The 27,771-nt window shown below is 39.3% G+C and overlaps 2 protein-coding genes across 2 annotated transcripts in view; both read right to left on the bottom strand.

Moving 5' to 3' along the window:
* Positions 1–9,492, bottom strand: part of LOC116047305 (ceramide synthase 2-like) — a 28,779-nt gene extending 19,287 nt beyond the window's left edge. The window contains exons 1-2 of the mRNA XM_031296009.2: positions 9,233–9,492; positions 9,045–9,129 (exon numbers count right to left, since the gene is read on the bottom strand). The gene's annotated coding sequence lies outside the window, so the exon portion shown is untranslated. The remainder of the gene's footprint in view (positions 1–9,044; positions 9,130–9,232) is intronic.
* A 2,512-nt stretch (positions 9,493–12,004) lies between these two features.
* On the bottom strand, positions 12,005–22,330 carry LOC116047306 (cugbp, Elav-like family member 3a). The gene is made up of 9 exons (XM_035991622.1): positions 22,297–22,330; positions 20,954–21,120; positions 19,889–20,033; positions 18,022–18,171; positions 17,710–17,769; positions 16,992–17,096; positions 15,862–16,005; positions 15,531–15,663; positions 12,005–12,885 (listed from the first exon to the last, which is right to left on the bottom strand). The coding sequence occupies exons 1-8, from the start codon at positions 22,328–22,330 to the stop codon at positions 15,536–15,538; spliced, it is 933 nt and encodes a 310-aa protein (XP_035847515.1). The 3' UTR covers positions 12,005–12,885; positions 15,531–15,535.
* Between the last annotated feature and the right edge of the window lie 5,441 nt (positions 22,331–27,771).

The following is a 27,771-nucleotide window of genomic DNA, read 5'->3' as shown; positions in this document are numbered from 1 at the left end:
TTGAAGGATAAACAAAAGACATTTAAAAAGGAGTGGTCCAATTATGTGCAGCTTTGCTGCACATAATTGGACATAAAAGCTTGGGTCAAGCTCCAACAACACTTTCCATTATGCAACTCAATAGCATCTTTCATTATACCCCGCCTGCGTCCTAAATGCACACTTCTTATTAACTCCACACCCACAGTTTTAAAAAGGGGGGTTTCCTGTTAAAATATACTATGTGTAGTTTTGAGCATGGGGTACACATTCCTGACAATAATGTATCACAATTACATTACATTGGTCTACAAGTGGTGGCAATGTGCCAAAATGTGAAAATTAACCAGCAAAATTAATTTTAGATTGGACATGCATGTAAACAATGCAGGTATCAAAATGTTTAAAAAAATTACAAGACGCACTTTTAAAAATGTTAAGTCTCAAGACACTTCATGTGTAAAGAGTGGAATACTGGATTTTTTTTCTTACATGAAACCTTGAAGGCTGACTTATGTTGTACAGACTGCAAAGTCCTTGGAGACTAATAAAATAAGACTGATTTGACTAGCTACAGGACACAAATGAATGACTCAAAAGAATAGCATTATCTTTGATAGTAACCTCAGCTTGAACAATCACGTTAACATGTTTGTCCAGTCTTGTCTCCTGCAGCTCAGGGGACTCTCCAAGATTAGGTCAAATGTATCCAGCAGAAACCTTGAGAATGTCATACATGCTTTAATTTCCTCTCATTTGGACTACTGTAACTCTCTTTACACATGTCTGAGTCAACAGAGGTTACGCAAATTACAGCTGGTCAAAATGCAGCAACCAGTCCTCACCAAAACCAAAAAATGAGAACACATTACTCCTATATTAGCTTCTCTCCATTGGTTACAAGTCAATTTTAGAAATGATTTTAAGATACTACTGATAACTTAAGGCCCGCTCTGGACATGCACCTAAATACAGTATATCTCTGATCTTCTGACAGTGTATGTGCCTGGTAGCAACCTGAGGTCCTCAGCCAAGGCTCTGCTAGCCGTGCTACAATCCAGGCTGAGGACCAGGGCTGACCGGGCCTTTTCTGTTAGGGCGCCCACTCTCTTGAACAACCTCCCTGAGGAGATCAGACTGCCAAGCTCCTTATCCTCTTTTGAATCCCTCTTTAAAAAACAGTGTGCTTTCACAGGTGCTGTGGCCTAAATTCCACTTTTTCTGTTAAAACCTATTTTATTTTGTATTGGCATTCCCTTTAAGTGGACATATTATGCTTTTCCGTATTTTCTGTCATATCTACATTGTCATAATGTTGAATTTTCATGTTAAACGTGGCCAAAACAAATAAATAATTCAAATAACGAGGTAAAAGGTATTTTAGAGAAATCCCTGTGACCTAAAACGTTCACATTTCCAACTGTTCTGAACGCTCCAGTTTCAACAGTTTTTTCTACTCTCAGCTAAGTGTTACCAAAGAATTTCTAATAAGGGAAGAAGTTCCACTCTCTCGTTACTTCCGGCTTCTGAACTGGTTGCAGTTCCACCAGAGTTCCATATAGGGGGCGCTCACAGGCGAGTGCAGAATGAATGGTGGTCTATGGAGCTATACCCCTCAAAATCCACTTTTCTCAGGATATAATTTTTTGTCTAGTAATTTGAATGTTGCATTCGAAAGGGGAAGCTAAGAAAATACACACTGCTGGGTGTTAGATTTTTTAAAAGTGGCTTTTGTTCTAAAAAGCCTTTTAAAATGTCAATGACGTCATACACATACGGCCAGAGATACTGCTTTACGGCAAGCTCTGAGTCACTTCCTTTTTTCTCTCGAGGCATTGACAACACAGCTGACAGTTTAGGCTCTCCCTGTCAATACACGTGCTAGAAAGAAAGTATTCGTTCATTCAACTTTCGACCTATAATCCATGTTGAACTTGCAAAAACTACAATCAAATCTGAGATTTCTCAACGACAATCAGGCGAAAGAGACAAATTTAGCCATCTAGCTACTGCAGTGTTAACATTGTCGCATGTAGCTTCACGCTAACGGCAGTAAAAGATGTCATCTTGGCTGCAAAAAGTAACTCATAAATACTCTATAAGACCTTAAGATTGTTTCTGTCATTTTGATGGTGGGTGAACATGCTTTAAAACAGTACTTTGCGATTTTAAGTCTTTCCCTTTGCCTGTCATCCTGGCCATTTTCTGAACACTCATAGGCGCACTTTAGAAACTCACGTTGATTTCTCCTAAATGATTGGCTCTTGAAACTGGAGGTTGCTTGGAGTTGAAAGAGGATGAGACAAGGATGACATATACATATATATATTGCGCGTAAAATAAAGTATTTATTTATAGAATTTGCAGGAAAAAAGTCAAGTGTCCCGAATACCGTGAGCTGTCGGAAGTGTCTGGAATACAGTGAGCCTACGTTACTCTATTAGTGTCCACTGCTAACTATACTAGCTACATGCTAACAGCATTAAAAGACGTCATCTTGGCAGCCAATGTTGTTAAATTCTCCCCAATTTCAGGTCGCATTACTCCTGAAACATGTCAGATTGGGTAGTGTTTGGTTGGGTAGCCTTTATCTGTGATTTTTGATGAAAGTGCTAGAAAGTTTGTATGTAGGGGGTGGCAGTAGCTCAGTCTGTAGGGAGTTGGGTTAAGAACCGGAGGGTCACTGGTTCAAGTCCCCATACGGTGGAGTTATATGCCATACTGGCAGTTCACCTCCTGGATCTTGCACAGAGCCAAGGTGCAAGCCGCCGAACCCCCAACTGCTCGGGGCGCCTGTCTATCAACATCTGCAGCCCCCTCACACTCTCTCCATTAATGCATGTATAGGCATGTGTGTGTATTTCAGGCCTGTGTGTAATGTGTATTCTAACAACCGAGTGAATTTCCCTTGCGGGATTAATAAGTACAACTATTATTATTATCCCGTGTTTTGACGTAAGTCAGAGTAACTAGAGGGGTCAAAGTATGACACCAGACAGGCGACCAAACGAAACTAATTTCCCCGGCTAGCGGCATCGGGGGACACCACTGGCTGAGGTGCTGGTCTCCGTAGCAGGCGAAGCTCGTGTAGTGTGTCGAGTATTCCGTCTGTAATAAAGTGTCCTGCATATTCTCCGATCTGTACCAATGTATCCCGGTGGTACACGTGCGGTAGTTTGAATGCACATAATTGTTGTAAAAGTTTTCTGCTAAAAAGACGGAGCTCCCTGTTAGCGAAGCTTCAAGATGTCTGACACTCGTTTTGCTTAGGCAAACTTCGAGTAAAGACGACAGTCCAACCCCCTATGGGCGGGTTGAAAACATGTGGAAGTAGCTCCTACTACTGGCTGTAGTCCATTGCCTCTGGGCAAAAAAGAACAAAGCACGGTCATTCGAAATTACTACCGTGTTTCTACTGATACAAAGCTTAATGCTAAATCTGTGAAGTATCCCTTTAAAGGTGCAGTAGGTAGGATTGTGAAGATCCAGGACTTAGCCAAAAAAATTTAACATCAACAACTTCTCAGTCTCCCCCCCCAGCATTTTTTTTTTACAACTGCTATTATGTTATGTCAATACATTTTAAACTCGTAGCAGTTAACGTTATTTGTTGTGTGTATGGAGAAAAATCTGAAATGCCATAGTAACGTGTGCTTAGCTATACTTTACTACTATTACTTACTACTTTACTTAATGTTACCATTATACTATTAGCTTTGCCGTTTTACAGTTGTAACGTAACATTAAGCTTATTGACTGGTAACGTTCTAGCTTTTAAAACAAATGCGGTGGTAAAATATGTGATCAACAAAAAAAAAAGGCTATATGAAGTAAAAATGATAAGGTGAACCAATACTGTTAATGAACCATTAAAAGGGAAGAGGTTTAAATCCCCCCTCTGCAAATCAGTTTTGAGCCGATATGTTTAATAGTTTATCAAAAAAAAACTGAAATCATACATAAACCTTCCTCTATTCATGTTGCACAGGCACGGCATTACTGTGCCATAAATGCCACAGTGCCGGTACTGCAACGCTACTATGGAGGGGAGGACACCCGCCCTGACTTCAGACTGGGCAGAGAGGCCATGCAGCAGCTGATGGTGGCCCTGAAGACAGACAGGCAGCACAGATGGGGGCCGACCCTGGAGACACTTGTGTTCCTGTTCTGGCTGGCAACCAGTTCAGCCTACAGAGTTGTCTCCAGGGTCTTCTGCATGCCTCTACCCACGGTGCACAGAGTGGTCCACAGGATGGTGGATGAGGTGGTGGCTGTGCTCCCCCAGTTTGTCCACTTTCCCCGCACACAGGAGGAGCTCCAGGTGGTTGGGGATGGCTTTGGTCAGTTGGCTCATCACCACGCATTTGGCAAGGCAGCAGGGGCAGTAGATGGCTGCCACATCCGAATTAAATGTCCAGGAAACTCTTCCCGTCCGTGGTGCTCCAGGCAGTCTGTGACCTGTCTGCAGTCTTGAAGCAACAGCAGCACCGGCAGCTGTGGCGGATGGCCGCTTCTTGTTGTATATAGTTGTAAATGTTTAAATTGTTGTATATAGTTGTAGATATAAGAATGTTATGTTTGAAAGAATTGTCTGCTTCATGTATATAGTTGTCAATATAGAAATGTTTAAATAAATATTTTTTTGTAACCAAGATGAAATCAATGTTTTTGTAGAGCTTGGAATACCTAACCACAAAAACGTTGTAAATAAGGGTGAAGATATTGTTCAATACATTGTTCTAGGCTTCACATGCTAGTTATTTGTTACTTACCAATTTTTTTCTATTGCAGTCTAAAGAACAATATGATTTTTAAAAAAATGGACAAACAGTTTATATTAAAATAATTAAAAAAAGGGGCAAAGACAAAACCAGTTAAATTTAATTTATTTTTCCGCCAACCTCTCCAACAGCAAAAAAAAAAAAAAATGGTTTGACCTCTCTTTGGCCTCTGCTTCCCTCATCTCATCTGCCTCCCTCTGGTATTTGATGTCATCCTTCAGTAGCTGAAGGAACGGATCCTCTCTCTCCCTTCTCCTCTTCTCTGTGCCCTGCTCTGTGTTTGCTGCTGTCTCTTACTCTGTCATCCTCCTCCTCCTCATCCTCCTCGTCTCTCCCTTCCTCTACCTCTTGGCCCTGGTTTGTCCTCTTGGATCGAGGCAATAAGGCAGGGGGGCGAGACTGCCGCAGGCTGCCCTAATGCCTCGTCCATGAGGGCAAACCAGGGCCAAGTTGCTGCCGTCGCCTTTCCATCCTCTGTCCCCTGACCTGTGGCAGGACACTTGCATTCCTTAACAGTGAAGATCAAAAGGTTGTTGTGATGATGTATTACTACTATAGTACACAACACTGCATCTAAACTTACTGTCAGCAGGCCCAAGTCCGTCAGGTTTACATTCAACGCTTACTTCAAAAATCAAAAGTTACATTAAAATGTGCATAAACAATTATGTCCATACAATAATACCCCAAAGTACAATCTCCCACCTTGTACTTGGTTTTTAAATTGTCCCAGGCGTGGGTGACCCTCTCTCCGATCCCCATCTTCTTCAAAATAAGCCTATGTGAATGGGGGGGGGGGGAGGGAATAAAAAGCAGACTACACAGCTATTACTTCTGAACATTAAACAATAGTACATTTGCTTCTCACAGATATCCGTTCGCCGCGGTGTCTCTCCCCCCGGTAAACAGCTGCTTGCTGCCTACACGGAGAAGTATGAACGCCTCCGTTTGTTCCTTAGTCCCTGTTAAAAAAAGATGAGAAAGCTATCAGTATAACGCTGTGGATTGTATAATGTTAACATTACATAGTTTGTACAACTTATCTAGTTATTTTAAATATTTATAAAAGAAATGCCGGTGACGGCAACCAAGCTAACAACTGTTAGCTAAATGACAGGTCCAGTTCAGTTAGCCTACCGTTAGCTCGTGAGGTATCTAGCTAATTATCAATAGCAATTTGTACTGGCATTTAAACGTTAAACTCTACTTATATGTACTACCGTTTTAACATATGTACGGTAACTTTAAACACTAAAGATAAAGATACTTACATTCAAAAGCATATTGCGCCGTCACTCCACTGCTTACGTCCGCCATTGTTTTTTGTTTTTTTACGAGCCGGCAAAGCCGCGCGCATAGGATTGTGGGTGATTTGGGACCGCTAAGGATACACATATGCATCCTTTGCTGTCTATGGGAAATTCTCTGAACGAAGGACTCAGTCCTTGTTGGAATTCGGAGGATCCTCGACATTGGAACAGTCCTTCGACGAACGTCGATGACATAGCATCCTCGAAATTCTGTCTGCAGAGGATTCTTCCTTGACTTTGAGAAACACCTCGTAGGTGGTGCCAGAGGGCCAGTTTTTTTTTTTTTAAATGACCTGCTTCATGTAATTCTACTGGAACATAGGGTCAGTTTCAGCAAATATGACAGAAAGTTAGTTTTATAAGTCTTACCTACTGCATCTTTAAAGTGGCCATATTATGCTCATTTTCAGGTTCATAATTGTATTTAGAGGTTATATCAGAATAGGTTTACATGGTTTAATTTTCAAAAAACACCATATTTTTGTTGTACTGCACATTGCTGCAGCTCCTCTTTTCACCCTGTGTGTTCAGGTCTCTGTTTTAGCTACAGAGTGAGACCTCGCAACTTCTGTAACAGCTTTGTTGTCAGTCGCACATGCGCAGTAGCTAGGTAAGGATCACATCAGCTAGCTAGCTGTTTCTCCAACTTCGGCCTGTACAAGGCAGGATTAGCTGGGAGACTTCTTCTAAACGAGGGTGCACTTCCAACTTTGCGTGGAATACCTGCAGAACAGGGACATGTATGTAGTTCTATACAATTTATTTTGTAGATTCGGGTGAATTTGTGTGTGTTGTAACAGTGTTTTGCCATTGAGAACGAGCTAGCATGCTAACGGTTAGCCCCCTAGGCCCCTCGTCTCGGCTAGTTACGTAGAAAGCTGTGCAGATTTTGAATAGCTCACCCGGAGAAAGAAACCCGTATCTCACTCAAAACAGCATGGATGGGACTGATCAATGATTTAACATGATTGTGCAATTATAATGGACATTATGTAGGCTGCAGGCTTGTAATTATACTCCATGTAGGCTACCAATGACAATTAATCCAAAGTTCGTATGCGTGTGGAAGCACCAGAGACACAAAATAACACCCCAAATCCCAGAAAAAGTGATTTTTTCATAATATGGGCACTTTAACTATATATATATATATAATATATAAATATAAATATATAAATATAATATATATATATATATATATATATATATATATATATATATATATATATATATATATATATATATTCATACCCATGCTAAAGTTGACTAAAAAAAGGAATAAAAAAATCGTCTTTTGGAAATTGATCTTAATGCCTTAATTAAAAAAATTAGGAAAAATCCAACCTTTTAAGGACACCAATTTTTTGTGAATGCATAATGCTGCTGGTTTGATTTGCACTGATATGGATCTCATCTCAGTTAGCTATTAGGCTAACTGAAATAAAACCATGCCAATCTCTAGGTATGGTGAAGGGTATGTGATGATGTGGGGCTATTTTAATTCCAAAGGCCAAGGGAACTTTATCAGGATGCATAGTATCCTGGATCCCTGAAATAACTGGCCTTTAAAAATAAAAATCTGCCTTCCTCTATGGGAATTTAACATAGGGGTATGTATAATTATGGCCCCTGTATTTTAAGGAAGATTTATTTATTTACAATACATTATTCATTCACAAAACAAATTGGTGTCCTTAAAAGGTCGGATTTTAATTTAAGGCATTAAGATCAATTTCCAAAAGATGATTTTTTTATTCCTCTTTTTAGTCAACTTGACCATGGGTATGAATACTTATGAGCAGCACTGTGTGTGTGTGTGTATGTGTATATATGTGATATATATATATATATATATATATATGTATATATATATATATATAGTCGTTTTTAGCCACTTTAATGCAGAAATATTACATATTGTACCTTTAAATTATATTATATGGATTGTTTTATTTTACTTATTCTCTTATGTAGCTTCTTGCTCAATGTTGTATAACTTTTAAACTGTTTTCAATTGTTTGTCTGCCATTTACATTTTTGTCTTGTTAAGCAACTTTGTTTTGAAAAGTCCTATATAAATAACGTGTATTATCATATCCTCATATCTAATATCTAAACTAATGTCAGACAGTCAATGTCCCTCAGTCTTAAGTGAAGCTGGGGCCGTTGTATAATTTTAACTTTGGGGTTGTTATCATAATTTATAGTTGAGCAGTTTGTGTCAGTCACACAGCTCGCTACCACAGACTGCTAACAGTCTATGCTCTCTACGCTGTTTGCGTAATCTCTTGCAGGGAGTGGCAGAGTGTGCATGCACGGCGCAAGCGGGGAGTCTCCCGGACATAGCGGAACAGACAGCCTGACTCTGTGAGATGGAGCTTTGAACACGTTTCCCAACACCTAACTAGCTAAATCACGTTGTATACTTTTTACAGAGGGTCACACTATACTTCTTATTTTCTATCGCTCGTGTAATAAGAGAAAGCAGGCAGGGAAAACTATCCTTGGCCACATCTCCAGTTTACGTTAGAAAACTTTTTTTGCGCATTCATAATTCACTCTATAAGCGATATAAATGGCCGTTTATCTGTTGGAAACAACTTCTGTACGGTAATTCCTCAGGGGCGGCCATTGTTCTTTGTTGATTAGGCTTGAATGCTTACACGACCTTCTGTTATCGCGGTGTTGCTAAACAAACATCCCCGACATCAGGACAAGCAAAGGCCTGTTAGAGGCTGAATTCGAGAGGGCTTCAGTTGGAGCATGTCAGCAAAGTTTAATGTTAAAACTTAACATAAATCCTCCCGGCAGGATGACTCTCCAGTTTCTGTCTAAAAATAGCGGCCCAAAGTGTGTGCCTGATGAGAAGTCTCTGGTGTGAGGCTTTGAAGTAACGTTAGCCTGCTGCACATAAGCTTTCTACAACCTTAACTGACACGTCCATCATGTAACGCTAACAGTGCAGCCAACTTACCTCTCTTCCCTTTGCTGTGTGCAGGCAGGTAACGTTAGTCCTAAAATGTCTCCTCTCCACTGCAGCTGCTGCTCGTCCTCTGTTGCTATTGTAGCGGAGGGAATTTCATGTAGCTTTAGCCATCAAAAACACTCCCAACTTCTTGATCGTTTAATGAGCAGCAATCCGCCTTTTTTCTTATCTCTTACCTCAGCTTCGCCACATTCTCAAAAAAAAAAAAATGTGTCGCACTTTCTCCCTAAAACTCTTTTTTTTGTGCTCGTGCTTTCAAGCTGGTCCAACGAGGACAAGAATGTTTAGCTTTTCACTTTTCAGTCTGATCAAAGTAAGCTAAGTGGGACTCGGCTTCTTGCCGTTTAGCCGGGTACGTTAGTTCAATTGGTCGGATATAATGGATATTGTAGTACGTTAGGAGAGGACCTGGGGGGCGGGCGGGAGCAGGCTATTTAAAGTGACGTAAGCCTCTACTCTGTATGAAAGGTGGTTAGTGCTACAAGAGGGAGGCTGACGAGGAGAAGCATGTCCTCCAGTGGAAAGAGTGAAGTATTAAGCATTTATGTCATGTCATGTAATGTAGTATGGTGTTAATATTTTCAAATAATAGCCTACTATTTCTTGGAAAAGTGTAATGTATGCTTTTTGCTTATTAGGCTCCCACTTCATGTTGCAACCTTAATTTTACCTTCAATCCATTATTGCTTATCCTTTAGCTCAACGTCACTGCAGGAATAACTGTAGTCAAGTACAGGACCTGATATAATTAATTAAAATAAAACAAAATAAGTAAGATTATTTGTGTCATTTATTTGAGCTATTCCTTATTAGACTAGAATTTTTTTTTTTTTTACCTTGGCAGTTTTAGCTGTAGTTCTATTGCCTTTTTTAGGGCATGTTCAGACAGGCAATAGCATAGTTAGTGAGTGAATTGACTAGCCTGGGTAAACCCTGACGAACTTCCGGCAAATTTGAGATTTGCTCTGCAAGTTACAACTGAGAAGGGTCTGGTGTCAACCAGGCTATGAATTGACTGTCCTCAGGGCCTTTTTTAGATGGGGTTTCTTAGTTGTTGTTTTTAAATTGTTTAAGCATGTTGGATTTAGATAGGTTTTCCACATGTCTGATGAAGACCTTTAGTTTGCACGAGGACCTGTTGATGTCACAAGTATCATTTTTCTGGTTTTGTATCCTCTGTGCCCTTTTTTGGAAAGCTGCCCAGCCCATATAAATGTGCATTTACCTAGATGGACTAATTAATTAATGTAGGCCGACTGCAACAAAGCAGGTTGCCATAAGAGGCGGCGGATTCATTTCAGATGTGTGTGTGTGTGTGTGTGTGTGTGTGTGTGTGTGTGTGTGTCAGCATGTACAGCAGTACACAGAGCTGGTTGAAAATCGGCAGACTTTCTTTTAAGTCAACAGCTAACGCTAATGCTAGCTAGCTAGTTTGGTTGGCAGAATGCTGAACAAGACATTTCTAGGCGACCAAAGTGTTCCAATTAACTTTGAAGTGAAAACACACAGTAAGAAGGTCAACGTTTAAGATGAACACATGGGCAACACCCAAAAACAAGTTCACTGCTATTTTAATTTCCACAGGGCCATGGATACGCATAAGCCTCTTGACAGGTTGGTGTGTAGCCACCCCCCTAAAGCATATCTTGCTTTATTGTCTATTTTAAAATAAATGGGACAATAATTTACAAAATAAACATCATGCTGTATTGAAGAAGACTCAAAACTAGCGATTGAGGCCATAAACTCATTCTGAAAATGTTTATTGGGGTAAGGGAGGAATAGGATCAGTTTCCGTATAGACTTCTATAGAAAGAGAGTTCTTTTTGCAACCAGTGGAGTCGCCCCCTGCTGGAATTAGATAGAATGCAGATTTTATGCATCCTTCCGCATTGGCCTAACTTTTCAAGTCCGGAAGCTTTGTCCATTATTTTTACACTCTACAGTGTTGACAGCTGGTTGCCTGCATATACCGAATAGGTTGGGCGTATGGGCGTAAGCGTTGAATTATGAAACATATAGAAATAAAGTTGCAGCAGCACGTCAGCTGGTCCTCTCTCATAAAGAGGATGGTGAAGAAAGAAAAAGATTCAGTTAGCGTATTTAACAACAAACTTTATTTTGGAAAAAACTTTGAAAAAATAAAAAGTGGACTTTGTTGTGTGGTCATATCTGAACAGAGAGTGAAGTTTCTCATTTTAATGTATTGGACTAATATTTCCTAACATAAGTTATAATAGTAGATCCTCAAGCTACAGTCTTTTGCAGCTGTTCTTCTCTTCAGATTGCAGCACCGTTAACAGATTTATTTTCCTCATGTGTTTGTGGCATTAATCACCCCTCATACATCTAGGCATGCCAAAGGAGGCCGAGGCGTGTTTGGACGCATCGTACCAAACTCAAAAAGCTGTGGCAGACGGACTTAGTGCACACCCCAGCTGTGGTTACACTCACCATAGCCTTTTCCATCCTCTTCATGAGCAGACCTGGGTATTTATGCATGCACTGTCATCAATAAATCATGGCTGACTGGGATTGATCAATGATTTAACATGATTGTGCAATTATAATGGACATTATATAGGCTGCAGGCTTGTAATTATACTCCATGTAGGCTACCAATGACAATTAATCCAAGCAGCAACAATTAAAACACTAAAAGATGTCTATAATTTTCTTCCTGTAATTCTTGGTAAGTGTGGTCCACACAGGACAAGCCACGTTTTCCACTTTCCTCAATACTTTGTCAGGCCTATAGAGAGCAGCAAACTCCCCTGGATAGTTTTTATGATCAAACACCCAAACTCTGAGACAACCTTGGTCTATTCTGTCATCTATTTAAATAAATGAAACAAAAGAAGGGCCATTTTTGATTTGTCACGCTGAGGAAAGATGCCATTTTTTGGTAAATAACATGATGTGAAGCAGACAGTTGAGCAGACAAATTCTTTTTCTAAATTGTACTTTATTTTCTTTTAAAGACATATGTTTTAAAACAGCGATTGTAGAGAATAAATAAAGAAACATTATGTTTTTTTGTTTACTTCCATAGGTACATTTATGTAATTAAAAACTCTATAAGTGTGTTCATTGTCTTGAAGACCACAGGAATCCTTTTTCTTTCTTCTTTTTTAAATTAAAAAAGACATTGTCACATCTCCCCCCCCCCCCCCCATCAAATTGATTACCAAATAAATTAAACGTAAAAAATCAAGATAGAAAAATTCCCAGCCATTCCTTCCGCTTTGTTAATTTGAAAAGTAGTGGCAGCAGAGAATCTTAACTCGTGAAGTCCTTAAACTCCATGTTTAAACCAACGTATGTACAGTGAGTGGAAATCCAAATCTCTTCAAATTTAATTACCCCATGTTTTTAATTTACGTATAAATAATAAAACTAACTCTACATAACAATACCAATGGTAATCATACACAATAGTATTTTCTTTTGCCTCCGACTGTGTAGACTGGCCTTCTGTTAACGCCATAGACCACAAATCACACTATACAGTAGAACCCTGTTCAGAAGAATAACATCAGTGATATGCTTTTTCTTAACATGTAGATCTTGTTGCCGACAATAGAGTATGTACATAATATAAATGAATCCAGCTGTGGAATGATAGGAAATCTGGAGCACTTCTGATATTGCGGATGCGGATTCTGTAGATGTATTTTGTTGCTAATATTACTGCTGTTGTTTGTTGTAAGCGCATGTCACGTGATACTGCTTTTTGTGAAGTGTTGCTCCTGTGCTATACGGTTGGTCAAACAACCAAAAAAGGCTGGGACATCCCAAGTGGTTTTCTTGATTGAACTCTTAGGCTTTCCTGGAGGTAAAGAAGAAGAGGAGAGAGAGACAAAAAAGAGCACAGAGCATTTTAAACCAAATCACACACATCACACACATAAATGTAAGACTTTGGAAGTGGAGTGGTGTCTGCAATACACACTGCTTGCACTAATGCCTTAGGGGAGTCTCAGTAATCAACTAGTGTCCATGCAACTCAAATAGTGACAGTCATACTGCTGCAAGTGTATGCACGTTCTTAGAAAATAGTTTGTCATCTCTTTTGGCAGGCAAATTAATTCAGAACATGCACAGTAGGAATTCTGGTGGGGATAACTATAACCTCCAAATTTTTAGAAAACTGTTGGAGATCATTTTATATGCATTTTAATGATATTCAGAAGCATGTCATTCACCAAACTGTAGTTTCTCAGGGAGGTAAGATTATTCAAATCATCCACCAGATAGTTTATTTGTGATGCAGGTTGCTGCAAACAGGGCATCTGCAGACAGAACAATCTATTTATGACTTTTTAAGACCTTTTTGTAATGCCAGTTTATCTACATTTATCACCAATTGTGTATCCGAGCAGTAAACTTTAATCTTCTGTCCCTTATAAATATTGACTAAATTAAAAAAAACAGGCAGTCAATACAAGCCCTCAAACCTTGTTCAAACCTACTTCATTTTCTATACATTATAATTTGGATTTGAGGTACCGAAATTTCCAAATACGTATATCAAATACAGTATGTGAGAATGAATTTAAGGGAAATGTGCACAAAGAAATCTAGGAAATTTCCATTTGGAAAATAGTGCAGCCAAAAAAAACCATCAGTGCAACCAACATATAGCTTCCCTATAACTTATACATTTATAAGGGAGGTGAACAAGGAAACATGTATGTTAAAGGGTTAATGTAAAATTAAATGTATTGATTTGTTGCAGAGGTTTTGTTTATTGGGATACAGAAAAAGATGATACAACTACATCTAGTTAGTTTAGAGTTGAAATGGATTCAAACTTTGCATATTTTCTAGAACCAGATATAGAGAGATAATTTTGATTTTTATTAGAAAACGTTTGTTCTAAGTTCAGGCCTTCGTTTTTGTTGAATCAATTTCTTACCTTTTCAAACTTGGTCAGTGACCTGCAGATACCCTGTGCTTAAGACACATTATGTGCTTTGGGTAATTAGAAATGTTAAGTGGACATTTTTGGATGCGCTATTTGAATACATTTTTTTAAAATTATTATTATGTTTTTGGAGTCCCAGAATTCCTACAGAGGAATGCAGTTCCTCAGCCAGCAGCACGTGTTACAGAAACCAAACAGCTTTACCCAAAACCTTCTAAAGTAAGGATAGTGTCTCAGTTGGTACAACACACACACACACACACACACACACACACACACACACACACATTCACTTACACATGAATATTTTTTCACATCTAGTCAATACAAAACACCCACACAGATATAAATGCACGCACTTTCTCGTTGTCTCACACTCAAGCCTCACAAACACACACGTCTCACTCACACACACACACACACACACACACACACACACACAAAAATATTATGTTTCAACCATTTCCGGGGGCACGTTCAGTACATTTTCAGTCTCACAAAAACCAAACAAAGTTCAGGCACAAAGTCACTTGAGTTGAGTTACAACCAAACAAAAACCCCGCACTCACCGAAAACTACCACACCAACCAACTAAACAGAGGGAATATGTAAGCATGATAATCATGACAGACAAAAAAGAAACTAATAAAAAACCAAAAAGTCTAAGAGGAAAAAAATTATGATATATCCATATTTGATGGACAACAGGCTAATTTAGCTCTTAGCATTGAAGCTTTTAGAGGACTTGAAAGAAAAACAGCATGTCATGATAATCAATTACTTACAGATGCTGAGGTAAAGTGACAGTTACAGTATTGATCAGTGTTTGCAAGGATTAAAACCAGGACAAAATAATAAGAGGAAACTCACAACGCACCAAACACAGTTCATGGTCGCCACAGTAACCCGCCATGCAGTTTGAGCATGGTGAATCAAGGCAACGGCCCAAAATAAAAATTGCTAATGGCAACCATCACAGGCAATATCGCCACAGCAACCAACACAGGCCAATTAACTTACAACGCAGTGAGAAGGAAGGGGGGGAGGTTTTAGCGGTTGCTAGGCAACCGTAGCCATAGCGACGCACGTCTCCACGATATATGTATGGACAGTCTTGAGAGTGGTGTGATGTTTTTTTCAGGAAAAATGGCATATGGCACAGCACAAAAACAATAAATGAAAAGTAAAACAAAAAATTAATGACGAACAGTAGTTGGCATTCAACCCTGCGACAGAACACTGGTTAGACAGAACATTTGAAACGAGTAAAAATCTACGTCTCAATCAAACGGTCCCTCTACATACTGAGCAAAAAAGAATCAACCACTTTTACACAATGTATTTCAAATTGATGAGTGCTGCCACCTCATTAAAGTTAATCTACTGTAGGGTTATTGACTTCTTCAGTTCCACATGAAAGACATTTAAGTACTGAGCCCCCCAATTACATCCACTCTGTCTCTTTAACTTCCAGACACATTTCCAACTGTCTATCAATCCCTCCCGAGCCCTCCCCATCTCCTCTGTTTCAATATACAATAACTCACCTCCTTCAGTAAGGCCTGTTGGCATCCTTGGGCCTCTTCAGCTGCACCTTCAGTCTCTTCATGCCAATCTGGAAGCCGTTCATGGCCTGGATGGCAGTCTGGGCGCTGGATGGGTTGTCAAAACTCACAAAACCTGAGGAGGAAGTGACGGAATGAAAGAATCAAATATAAACATTCATCAATAGCAGCATCATTTATGGGAAAAAAGGTGAAAGTAAATAAAGCTAAAATGACATGTATGGTGGAAACACATCTTTTCTCACATAAGAAGGAAAGTCAAAAACGTAAAAGTAAAAACCACAAGGTGACAACAACCATGACAGTGGCTCACCAAAACATTTACTCTGGTTGGTGGCGCGGTCAACAAAGACCTTTGCAGAGATGACGTTTCCGAAGGGTAGGAACATCTGCAGTATCTCAGAGTCGGTGAACTCTTGTGGCAGGTGGTAGATGAAGATGTTACAGCCCTCGGGACCTGTATACAAATAGAGGAGAGACACACAGAGATATGACATGACAAGTTAGATGATCAGTAAAAACTGAGTTAGTGTGAGTAACATGATGTGCAACAATTATAATCCATTTTATTTGTAGAGCACTATTCTAGACACTAAGAGATACTTTACTTGACAAGTCGCCAAGTAAAAAAGAAGACTAAAACACAATACAAGTGCAGAATAGTAGAACAGAGCAGGACATAAACCACATCTTAAAGCAGTTATAGTTCCACATTTTGGGTAATGCATTTACAGTATTTTTCATCCTGTTAGAGTTCAATAGATACCACTCGCGCATCTTTACAGTAAATATTCATCTACAGCCAACAGCTGGTTAGCGTAGCTTAGCATTAAAGCTGGAAACTAGAGGGAACAGCAAGCCTGGCACAGTATGAAGGTAACAAAATCTGCCTATCAGCACAAATTAGTAAGCCATGGGGTGCTAGTTCTCCAATATGAGTATTTGCTTCTTTTCTTTTCTTTTTTCACAATTTCATCTCACTGTAAAGTTAATATTTTGCGGGGTTTTGGACTCTTGGTTAGATAAAACAAAATGAAAATGTCATTTTGGCCTCTGGGAAAATGTGATAGAGATTTTTCACTATTTCAGGCATTTCATAATCTAAACAATCATCAAATAATCAAAATAATACTGGATTGAATTGTCAGTAATGGAAATCATTAGTTGCATCCCTGGTTTTGACAAAGATTAATGCAGAATGTACCTTCACTGTGATAAATTATATCATTCAAGCAAGTTGTAAGGGTATGCTATGACATTTTCATATCATGCAGAAATGAATGAAAACCAATAGATACTTAGAATGGCAGCAACATTGTTTGCAAAATGGTTATCTGTGATGTAAAGTGAGAGTGTGATTTGTGGTAAATGGGCTAACGCATGCAATACCACTGGAATGTTTCTCTATCATATGATTATTTGTGCACTGCTCTTTGAATTTACCTTCTCGTTGCTGCAGCTGCTGCGGCTGCTGCGGCTGTTGAGCCACCAGTGTGGGCTGGTGGGGGAACGGCTGTCCCACAAGGCTGTAGGCAGCAGGGTAGGTGGCTGATGGGGAGGAGGAACAGGTGAGCAGAGAACAGTGGTGAGGCAGGACAGAGACTGCAAACTAATCAGTTTTTTGCTCAAAACATCTGACACAGCTGCATTCCCACCTACAGATTTGCTTAAACAGGAAGATGCTTTGCATTTAGTTTGTGAGGTATGACTCATTCTATAGAGTGGCAGATATTTACATTTTGTAATGTATGCGCATGTTTTGACTTTGGATGTAAATTTCTACTCTACTCATGCAGTGTTGGGTAGTCGGGCAGTGCAAAAATAATGTTTTAGCTGCATCCCATTATGTTACATAAAACTGTTTTGCATTCTGGTTACACGGAGTGGAAGGTTATTTCTATGAACTAAAACTAAAAAGATCTGAGGTCTAGTGGTCAAATGTAATGTAAAATGTATATTTGTGAGATCTTTTTTATATATTTTCTTTTTTTCTCCAACAAACTGGTACTTCACACAGGAATGATGCAGCTTAATATCAGTACCAGCAGTAAGACAAGTACATAGCAATACATTTCTATGAATAAATAGCCATTTATGTCACAATGTATGGCGTTATATTGGACACATCTAACACAGTTTACACTGAGACAGTGAGGCTCACCTGTATAGTGCTGCATGCCTGTATAAGCTTGCTGCATGGGGTCCAGGACAGGACTTTGAGCTGTGGCAGAGTAAACACATCGTCACCAACTGCTATATGCACACAAAACAAAATCCTGAATGCTATTTGGGGCACATCTGCACGCTCCAAATAACATTTAGTGCTTTAGTTTAATTTCCTCTTGATTAGACTGTCGCGGTTGCACATCAAAACAGGAAGCCTGTAAATCTGTGGAGTAATATTTCATGACAGCAAAATACAGTAGTTATTCTAAACTTTCTGGTGTAGCTGCTGTGAACGGTGTAGCTATACCTTGATAGGCATGAACCCCGTTGGTGTACAGGGCTTCAGTTGCTGATTGGCCATTGGGTGGAGCTGGCACAGAGGCGTAGCTGTTCAGTGCGATTGGTGGAGGCAGAGCAGGAACAGGTGTGCCTGCCATGGAGGGTGGAGTGCTGGTACCTGGAGATATGTTTAAGGCATTACTTTGTATTCTAATAAATTCAATTAACAGCATGAATACAGAATTTAAAGCAAGACAAAGAAGAGATGAGTACAGATTTGTGCTGAAATGACGAGTACATTAATAGACTTGTGGGGGCTTTACAATCTGTACAGCATACGACACCCTCTGTCCTTAGACCCTCGCTTCGGATAAGGAAAAAAATCCCTTTAACCTCAGGAAAAGCAACTGAGGAGAGAGCCCTCTCCTAGGATGGACAGACATGCAATAGATGTCGTGTGTATAATAACCAACATAATAGAATTGCAGTATAGACAGTCACAATGCCAAAAAATATACAGATAATGTTAACAGATATGAAGAAAAAACTAAACTCCAACAAGAGTGCACAACAGGCGAGCAGCACTGAGAGGCTGCACTTTGGCACAGCGGGGCTTTGAGATAAATGCTAGCATCAGCATGCTAATATGCTCACAATTACAATGCTAACATGCTGATGTTAAAGGTACCCTGTGGAGTTTCTGACCTATAGTAGTACTTTGAAGCATTTTTCTTTTATGATGCAAGCGGGGGAAGTGATAAACAATGGTTTCACACTTTCCCCTCGATCTACAGGTGGCTGTAATGCACCAACAAACACAGCAATGTGCCAACAAAGCCAGGGAGGAAGAAGACTGCAAGCTGGTAAACATAGACATCAACAAAGCAGGATTCAATAATAGACAAGGATCAGCTTTGCAAATGTTTCATGAGAAAGGAAATGCATTCAACACTTGTGTTAAGACCTCACAGATACTCACAGTGTGTTTTGGTGAGTAACATTCATTGTAAATATAACTTTTTCTTGTTTACATATAAAGCTCCACAGGGCACCTTTCAGCAGGTAATGTTTACCTTGATCATCATCTTAGTTTAACATGCTAATATTTGCTTATTAAAGCAACACCAAAGATGCTTTTGTACTTTAAAATAATGTTTCCAAAATCGTTTCAGTGGTTCATCAACTCATAACAGGGTGAACGGCACTTCTGCATTCACTTTGCGGCCCTCTATCGGCTATAACCGCACTATGCAAGTTTGCCAGATTGGGTAGCAGATCTGTAGTTCAAATGAGACATACATACACACAGCGGTAATGGACAATTCTGCTTCCAACCTGTAGGGGGACCGAAGAGGAAAAGTGCTTTGGTGTTGCTTTAACAAAAAATACAGCTAAGGCTGTTCATTTTGCAGATATTTGGTCATGAATCAAAGTATTGGACAAATGAAAGTTTTGACCTGATGACGACACTAGATTAATTAGCTCAGGGATCACGAAAGTTATTACAATTCATCCTGAGGGGGACATGAATGTCTGTACATTTGCTGTTTACAGTTTCATTAGTTTAAAGTTGCTGCTTATGTCTGTTTCATATATTTCTAAACTGAGTACTGATATCAACATTAGTATCTCCAGTATGAACATGGGTATAATACAGACTATCCAAGTACTTGCAGGATGCAGGTACTCTAACTCACTCACCATTTAACTGTCTTTTCTACCATAAATGTAAAAGCTAACATGGCTAACATCATGACAGACTGAAAAGGAAAAAAATATCAAAATAGATATTTGTTATTTTGTCCTTTTAGGTCCACCTCTCCTTGTGTATCTCATATTTCAAACAGAAATCTAATCAAGGCCGGCCAGGGCCAGACATCTCTGCCTCTCATTACCTGAGGAGGGGGTGATGGATGCGATCGGCGTGGCAATGATGCTGCTGGGGTTGAGGGCAGCGAGTTGCTGCATCTGAACCGCCGCCACCGTGGCAACAGGAGAGAGGTAGGCCGACTGAGCCACCAGGGCCTGCTGCTGCATCAACTGGAGGATGGAGAGAGAGAGGTTGTGATTAAGAGGACGGGAGAAAGGGAGTCAGGATTTTAGGGTATGGAGTATGTTTAGAGGGATCTGTGTGGGTTTTTAGGTGTACATACACTGTGAGTTTGTTACCTGAGTGTAATCTCAGGTTTGTTATGTAAAGAAACTAAACAAGGAGACTTTAAACATCCAACTGTGGCTCAACATCAGATATTTTGTGAGTGATTACAGTAGATTACAATTGTAGACGGACACAATATTTCCATTATGAACTAGTCATAAAAATCGAGCATGTTTAATATAATTGCAATGGCTCCAGTCTGAACCTCAATCAGCAGTCAATATATTTGAAGGCCACATCTCTGCACGCTGCAACATAACACACACAAACCAACTGTCCTTGGTGACCTGTTTTTGCAGACCTGTCCAGAAGCTTCATGATCTTCATAATCAGACATTGTGGCCAAAATCAGGTTATAATCTATTAGTGCTCTGTGTCTGTGGCTGGGCTGTAGGTTTTAGTGTACCCGCACATTTTTGAAAATTACCCTTTTACCAAAGTATAACTATACTATAAATCAACACATCCATTACGGGTAAAAAAAAATAAATCTCAGGGCTCCTTAAGCATCACAAAGTAAACGGCTGTAAATGAGCCAAATCTGAAACCATTTGCAGTAAACGGTCAATTAACAAGAGCAGTAATGTGGCTATACTCTACATTGTAAAGTGCAATTTTTCCTGATAAAATCCTCTTGTGTGACATTAAAACACTTCTATTTGAATCACATGGGGTAAGGTTTGCTTTACCACAACGGTTTGTACATTTTTATTCAAATATTTTTCACTTTTATCAAATCACAGGTATTGTTCTCGTGAAAGGTAGCGTTTGTGTTTCTTAAGAAATATGGGGCGTTACTCACGGCCTGTGTGTAGGCGTTGTAGGCCCCGAGATGCAGGGTCATGGGGCTGATGACTCCCAGCTGAGAGGCCACCTGCTGCATCCGCCGGAGCCCTCTCTCCTTCTCTGAATCGGCAAACTTTACCACCAGGCTGGACGACGCACCCTGCGGAGGAAAAGGGAAAAACACTTTTCACGTCAACATAACTCTCGGCATCCTGGTGGTGTTGGGGTCCAAGACCATATAATCACAACATCTCTGGTTCATTTCTGGCTCTGTGACCCCTCACTGCTTGCTGATCAGCCTTTCCATATATAGCTTACGGGAGACAACTTTGCCCACGAGTCCCAGCCTGTATCATTGCCTAATCACACATACATTTTTCATGACAACCTGCACACACAGATAAAACCTGAAGGTCTCATGGTCTAATAAACTTCTGTGATAGTACAAAGTTATCAAATGCCCCAAAGCTCAGCTGGCAGTTTGACTGTGACACATCTCCTGATGGAAAAATAAGAGAGCTTGTTGGGACATTATGTGGTAAAAATGGACTGTGTTTCAAATGTCTACAACACAGTTTCCTGTATTGTCTCTAGACCTCAAGATAGGAGAAAACTTAAGAATGGCGGACTCCACCACTACCAATAGAACGACTACATAGAGAGATAAATACAAAAAATGTGGTTGATTTCATGAAAACAATAGGGAGTAATTTGTCATTAGTTTGACAACTTGGGAAATGCGTTTTTTTCATTTTCTTACTGAGAGTTAGACAAAAAAATCAATACCACTCTCATGTCTATGATGATGATGGATCCATGTCTCAAATTCCTTACACTAAAGTGAAGCCAAAATATCTTGGATAGGGACGCTGCCATCTTGTAATTTTAGAGCCACAGTCTGTGCAGTAGTGATTGGGTAGTATCGAAGTCTTGCCCATACACATGCCCGACCAATCGCGAGTCAACCGCATCAAATAACTAATTAAAACCAAACTTATCAGAAAAATTAACACTTGAACATACGTGTGCATTCAGATCAGATCTTGATTAGAACTACTTTAAATAACAGAAACCATCTTTGGGAAAAAATTATTTGACATGTACTTTGATTTTTTTGTTTGTCCCATGTCCCTTTTGCTAACATGGAGGGAGCGGGATTTATGACATATACTGCAGCCAGCCATCAGGGGGCGATAGACACGTTTTGGCTTCACTTTCGGGGAGCTGTCAAACCGTCAATATGGCAAATATGAAGTTACAGACTGTGACTTGTTAGCTTAGCTTAGCATAAAAGACTGAAAAAAACAGGGGAAAAGCTAGCCTGGCTATGTTACTCTGCCAGAAGGCAGATTTTAGTACGTTTGGACAGTGCCAGCTGTTTTCCTGTTTCCATGACGCACATATATAAGAGTGGTATCATTCTTGTCATCTAACTCGCGGCAGGCGAAAAAGCATACGTCGAACTCAGTGTTGGGCAAGTTACTTCCAAATGTAATACATTATAGATTACTAGTTACTGTCATTTGAGAGTAATTAGTTATATTACAATATTACTGTCTCTGAATTGTAATGCGTTACACTACTTTTGCATTACTTTTGAGTTACTTTTACCAAAATAACAGGGGAAGTTTGATTTGGCAGCTAGCTTGTGAATCCACTTTAATACATCATAGATTATTCATATTTTGTATAATTAACATAAATATGCAAAGTAACTAAAGCTATAAAAAAAATAGATAAGTAAAATAGGCAATTAGGAGAAAATGGAAAATACTCTAAAAGTATGGCATTGTTGTAAAATGTTTGTTTATAGCACTTGAATAAGAAATTCATGTTGTTTAGTTTAAAACACTCTAAAGGAAATGTTCAATTATAGTGTGATTAAAACTCACTATTTACATTATTTACAGTACTTGATTTACAGCTGATTTGTGAAAAGGTAGCCTACACAACCTTATTTAACAGTAATTTAGTTTTACTGCGAACCGTCACAGGAAGTGCTTTTTATTTTGAAGTAAGCTACACGGAAGTTGTCTGTTGTGTAGCCTACTCTTGCTAGCTTACTGAGATGCAACATGTCTGTCAGGCTGAAGTTGTTCACTTTCTTGTAAAACTGCAACATATTGAACAGTAAATGGTCACAGTAAAAGACGAGCGTTTTTGGTCGTCATTCGAAGCCATTCCACTACAGGCAGAGTTACTCTCTACGGCTGATAAAATGCAATGATATTTACGTGTAGCAAGCCTCAGCATTAATTCCCGACATGTTTATATCTGTCAGCCGCTGACGTACCGTCACCTGTTGAGACATACATGCTGTCTGTACCGTCTCTGGTTCTGGCTCTGACCACGGGAACAGAAACAGGACAGCTCACTTCAACGCAGTGTAATAACTCCTGAAAATAATATCCATCTCGCAAATGTATTTGTCTCTGCAGTCATCTCAACCATCGAATACAGCGACAGGAAAATAATACGGCTTTTTTTTTTCCTGTGAAGAAATGTGTCGCGGTGTTGGTGAATTCTTAAAAAAAACGCACCACTAAATGTTGCGTTAAAATGCATTGTAACTCGCGTTACTGAGACTGTAACGAGTATAATATTACCGAAATTTAATTAGTAATGCGTTATATTACTGCGTTACAGCAAAAAGGAATACATTACTGTAATTGCGTTACTTTTGTAACGCGTTACTCCCAACACTGGTCGAACTATGCCTTTAATGAGCTTTCTGTAAATCTCTTTCTGTATTTTTCTGTAATTCATCCTCTCTCATCTTCTTTCTCCCTGTGTTCCTTCTCTCTCTGCCCATGACTCTTTATAACCTCTCTAAAAGCCTTTTTCTATTCTGGATTGGAAGCTTAATTAGTGCGTAATTATAGTTGCTGGCTCTTGGCTGTGTAGCTCTAATGGAACAGAGTCTCTCCATATACCTCGGTAATAGTCTGACAAATGAGAGAGGCTCCCGTTCCCAAATGCTAACTTGATTCTCTGCTCACACCTTATACAGTCAGCTCATACTGTCCAAAGCTGGAATTGGAACAAATGAGACACAAAGAAGATAACAAGGCTGATAGCTCTGACATTTCCAATGATTGTCATTGTTGTTGTGGTTGCATTTATTTCTACTGTATGTCTGGTGCCACTGCTTTGAATAATTTAGAAAACTAAATTTAGAACGATTTAGAAAAGTTTATGATGAATTGTTGTTGTCAGTGGAGTGAAATTTTGTGTTGGGTCATTAGAACTACGGTATATTTTCATAAATAACGCCAGTCATGCACGCACGCACGCACGCACGCACACGCACACGCACACGCACACACACACACACACACACAGTAATGCTCATTATCTACTTGGAGTTGTCCCCATTTTCATTCCTTCAGCGGCAGAGTAGAGGTTTGTGAAATGTCTCGTGGAGAAGCACAGCGCGACAGAGGCCGATCCTAACCCAGATTTATTTCCTCATTGTTTAAAAGGTAAGGCTCAGATTTGCTGCAGGTGTGCTGTAGGTATACAAAAGACTTCCCCTTTTTAAATATGCGCTGACATCTATCTTCCCGCATATTTTATCAGCTGGAGCGGAAGCATCGCGGTTACATAAGCCTTTTAAGGATCATTGCAAACTGTGGTAATTAAATGACTTTTTTAAGGATCAAGCGCTAGCAAGCTGAGCAACAGTAATGAAGGTAACAAGGAGGAAGGAAGTGGTGGCAGAGTGAAGACAGAGACAGGAGTGACTCAACAAGTGAGGGCTGGGATAAATTTAGAAGGCGGCCGGGGTCGGCACAGAGCGATAAACTTTGAGAAAGGAGTATGAATGAATAGCTGAAGTGGAGAGGGAATATGCTGAGATGCCATTTTCTCAAACGCTTCTAACAAAACATCACACTGTCGTCCCCAAGCAACCAAATCCAAAGTCACTTTAGTAGCACAGCAAAAAAAAAAAAAAAAAATAAATAAAAAATAGCTTTAGCGGTTGCAATGTAATTGCCCGTCTTCTAAAGCTTTTTTTCCACCAAAGAAAAAGAGGGAGATAAGAGCGAGAGAGGCAGCGAGTAGGTTGGTGGTGACAAAAGAAGAAATAAAAGCATAGCAACGCAATGCCACGCATCTTATAAAACACTTTTTGTCGATACAAGCAAGATCTTCTATCAAGCAAAGCAAATACTGGAATCTTAACAGAGAGATCTTACCTTATGACTTACCTTATCATCTTAATAATGTGTGTGTAATCATAGTTTTAATTCACCATATGGCTCCTTGTTTCTACTAAGAGCTGTCCACAGTGGGCCTGTAAACCCTACACTGTGTTACAGATGAAGTGTTAGTCGGCCGGTCCCAGCAGTATAGCAACTAGAGCAGCTTCTGATGGAATATTTAATGTAGGACACTCTAAGAATTGATTCCTGCAACATTTCCCTCACATCTCCTCATTACACATGCTCTCTCCAGTTTGCCTTGTCCGTCCACACCCTTCTTTTCTCTCTTCACACGCTGACATAAAAGCCACACAGAACAGATGCAACCCAAACTGCGTTTGCTTCAGAGTATTTCAGCTACTATGTGGATTTTCTATTCATATATAACTACATCAATATAGAGGAAATTGGCTTTGAAATGAAATGCAAGAGCAGGAGATAGCAGAGAGGAGGTGTCCTACAGGAGCATTAGCCAGGGCGTGATAAATTATGTACTGCTGAAATTATTCCAATTTCCATTGTTCTTTCCAAAAAAAGCCATATCTCTCTGGCCCTCACTCTCCATCAACAGATAAAAGATGCAAAGGCGATGAGAAAGAGTGGGAAAGATGGAGGAATTCAGTGAGGCAAACGGAAGGTTAATTATAGAGGGAAAAAAGCTATGTATGTCTGTGAGCTGAAGTGACATTTGTTAATATGGAAAGCATATATTGAATTAGCATATGTGTAGGGGGTGGAAGGTAAAGAGGAGGAGGAGAATGATGGGGGTGAGTGACAGAGAGATGTGGACAAGGCTGAAAGGTTATACTGGAAGCATGTTAGAGATATTGGAGAAAGATCCATTAGATTATGGCAGTTACCAACCTGTTTCCTACCGGGGGCCTTATAAACTTACCCTAATCCTAACCCTAACCCTATTCGCTTTATGAGAATTTTTTACAGGTGTTTCACTTTACTTTCATGACTAGCAGAGTGAACCCAAATCGGCAAATTTATTTTTCAGCCTTATTAGCATGAGGCTGTTATCACAATCATGTCTCCCAACAATTGTGTTGATACACAACTAATTCGCTTTGCCAATTTGCTTCGCCAAATTAATTTTTCGTAGAGGAAACTTAATTGCTGCCTGATTATGTTTACTGGCATTGAGTTTTTTTTTCAGGAAGTGTGCCATCTTTATACTGCACACAAGTCATAACGAGGACGTCGGCTTGGATCAGAATTAAACCCAAAATTGTTTATATACCACTGATTGAATTTAATAATGAGAGAAATGTAATGCCATGTTAAATTATTATTTTTTTTTAATCAACATAATGAGAAATAAAAGTTTATACATAATACATCTGCCAAATGTCCACTGACAACTTATTTCATTTTTTTTTTTTTACCAAACAATATATTGCAACAAATAACTTATATTGCAACTAAAGCATGATTAAACATTTTCATAGTAATATGTTTAGGCAATCACATATCATGGTTAAAACCTTATGATATTTCCCCTTAAAGTAGGGAAATATCATAGTTTTGATGACATATTAAAAAAAGAGTCAAAATGTACTAGAAGGACCAGAAAGGACATGTAATAATAATAATTTACAAGACAAACCAAGATCTTTAACCAAAGTCTTTTTGTTGCTTAAAACTAATCCCACGTGGCACTCTTAGGTTGCAAACCCCGTCTCCACTTTCTAAATCCTGCACCTTGTTAACCCTCCATCCACCCAACCCCCTCTGTATGACTTGTGAGTGCTAAAGATATGTAGCAGGAGTGGATATTGGATGGAAAGCAAATGAAATGTGTTGACAGTGAACGTTAGAAATAACTAGAAAATGCATTTCCTGCGGAAAATGCGTGGGAATGCTGAATAGCTGAATTGCTAACGCTAAACTGGTTGAATAGTTTAAATCAGTAAGAAGAAGTTGAAGTAGTGAGAGTAGTTGAAACAGTGGAAATCGTTTTAATACGTATGAATATCATAAAAAAGTTAAAAGCTTATGCTAAACTGAACTGTTGGCTTTAAAAGTTGAATAAGGACAAAATAAGTAAAACATTGTGATGTTTGAGATTATTTTCTAACTGATAATCACTCACAAATGCAGAAATATGAAACAATAGTACGAAAAATCTTAAAGCTCAAATGCACTACACTGCTAAAAAATCAGGAAAATTGTTAGAGTTGGAAGCTTAACTACATTACCTTAGTGAAGAGCTAAAATACATTGTTAGAAAAGCTTGAAGCTGAACTGTAATACTGTCAAAGATAAAGGTTTAAATGAATTACCTAAAACGGCTGAAAGAAGAAATACTTTGTATTATTATCAGACACTGCATACAACGAAAAAGCATCAATTTAGCTGATATGAGATGTGAAATATCAGGTGAAAAGAATGGGGCTGAACAAAAAGAAAGAGAGGACAGAGAGAAGGAGAGAAGGAGAGAAGAGAGGAGAGAAAGAGAGGAGAGGAAAAAGAGAGAGCCAAAATAAAACATGAATAGCTGAATTGTTAAAGCTAAACTGGTTGAATAGCTTAAATCAGTAAGAAGAAGTTGAAGTAGTGAGAATAATTCAAAGAGTGAAATGACATCTCAATCAGGGACATATTGACTGAAGTATCACAGCAG

Source organism: Sander lucioperca, chromosome 14, assembly GCF_008315115.2.
Source record: "Sander lucioperca isolate FBNREF2018 chromosome 14, SLUC_FBN_1.2, whole genome shotgun sequence".
Taxonomy (NCBI): domain Eukaryota; kingdom Metazoa; phylum Chordata; class Actinopteri; order Perciformes; family Percidae; genus Sander; species Sander lucioperca.
Note: the sequence above shows the minus strand (reverse complement) of the source record. Positions and strands in the feature narration are given on the sequence as shown.

Coding starts and splice junctions, on each gene's coding strand:
- LOC116047306 (XM_035991622.1), bottom strand. CDS start 22,330: ATGGAAACAGGAAAACAGCTGGCACTGTCCAAAC. Junction 16,006..16,991: donor GCAGCTGCAGCAACGAGAAG/GTAAATTCAAAG, acceptor ATTTGTATACAG/GTCCCGAGGGCTGTAACATC. Junction 15,664..15,861: donor CAACCAGAGTAAATGTTTTG/GTGAGCCACTGT, acceptor CTTCCTCCTCAG/GTTTTGTGAGTTTTGACAAC.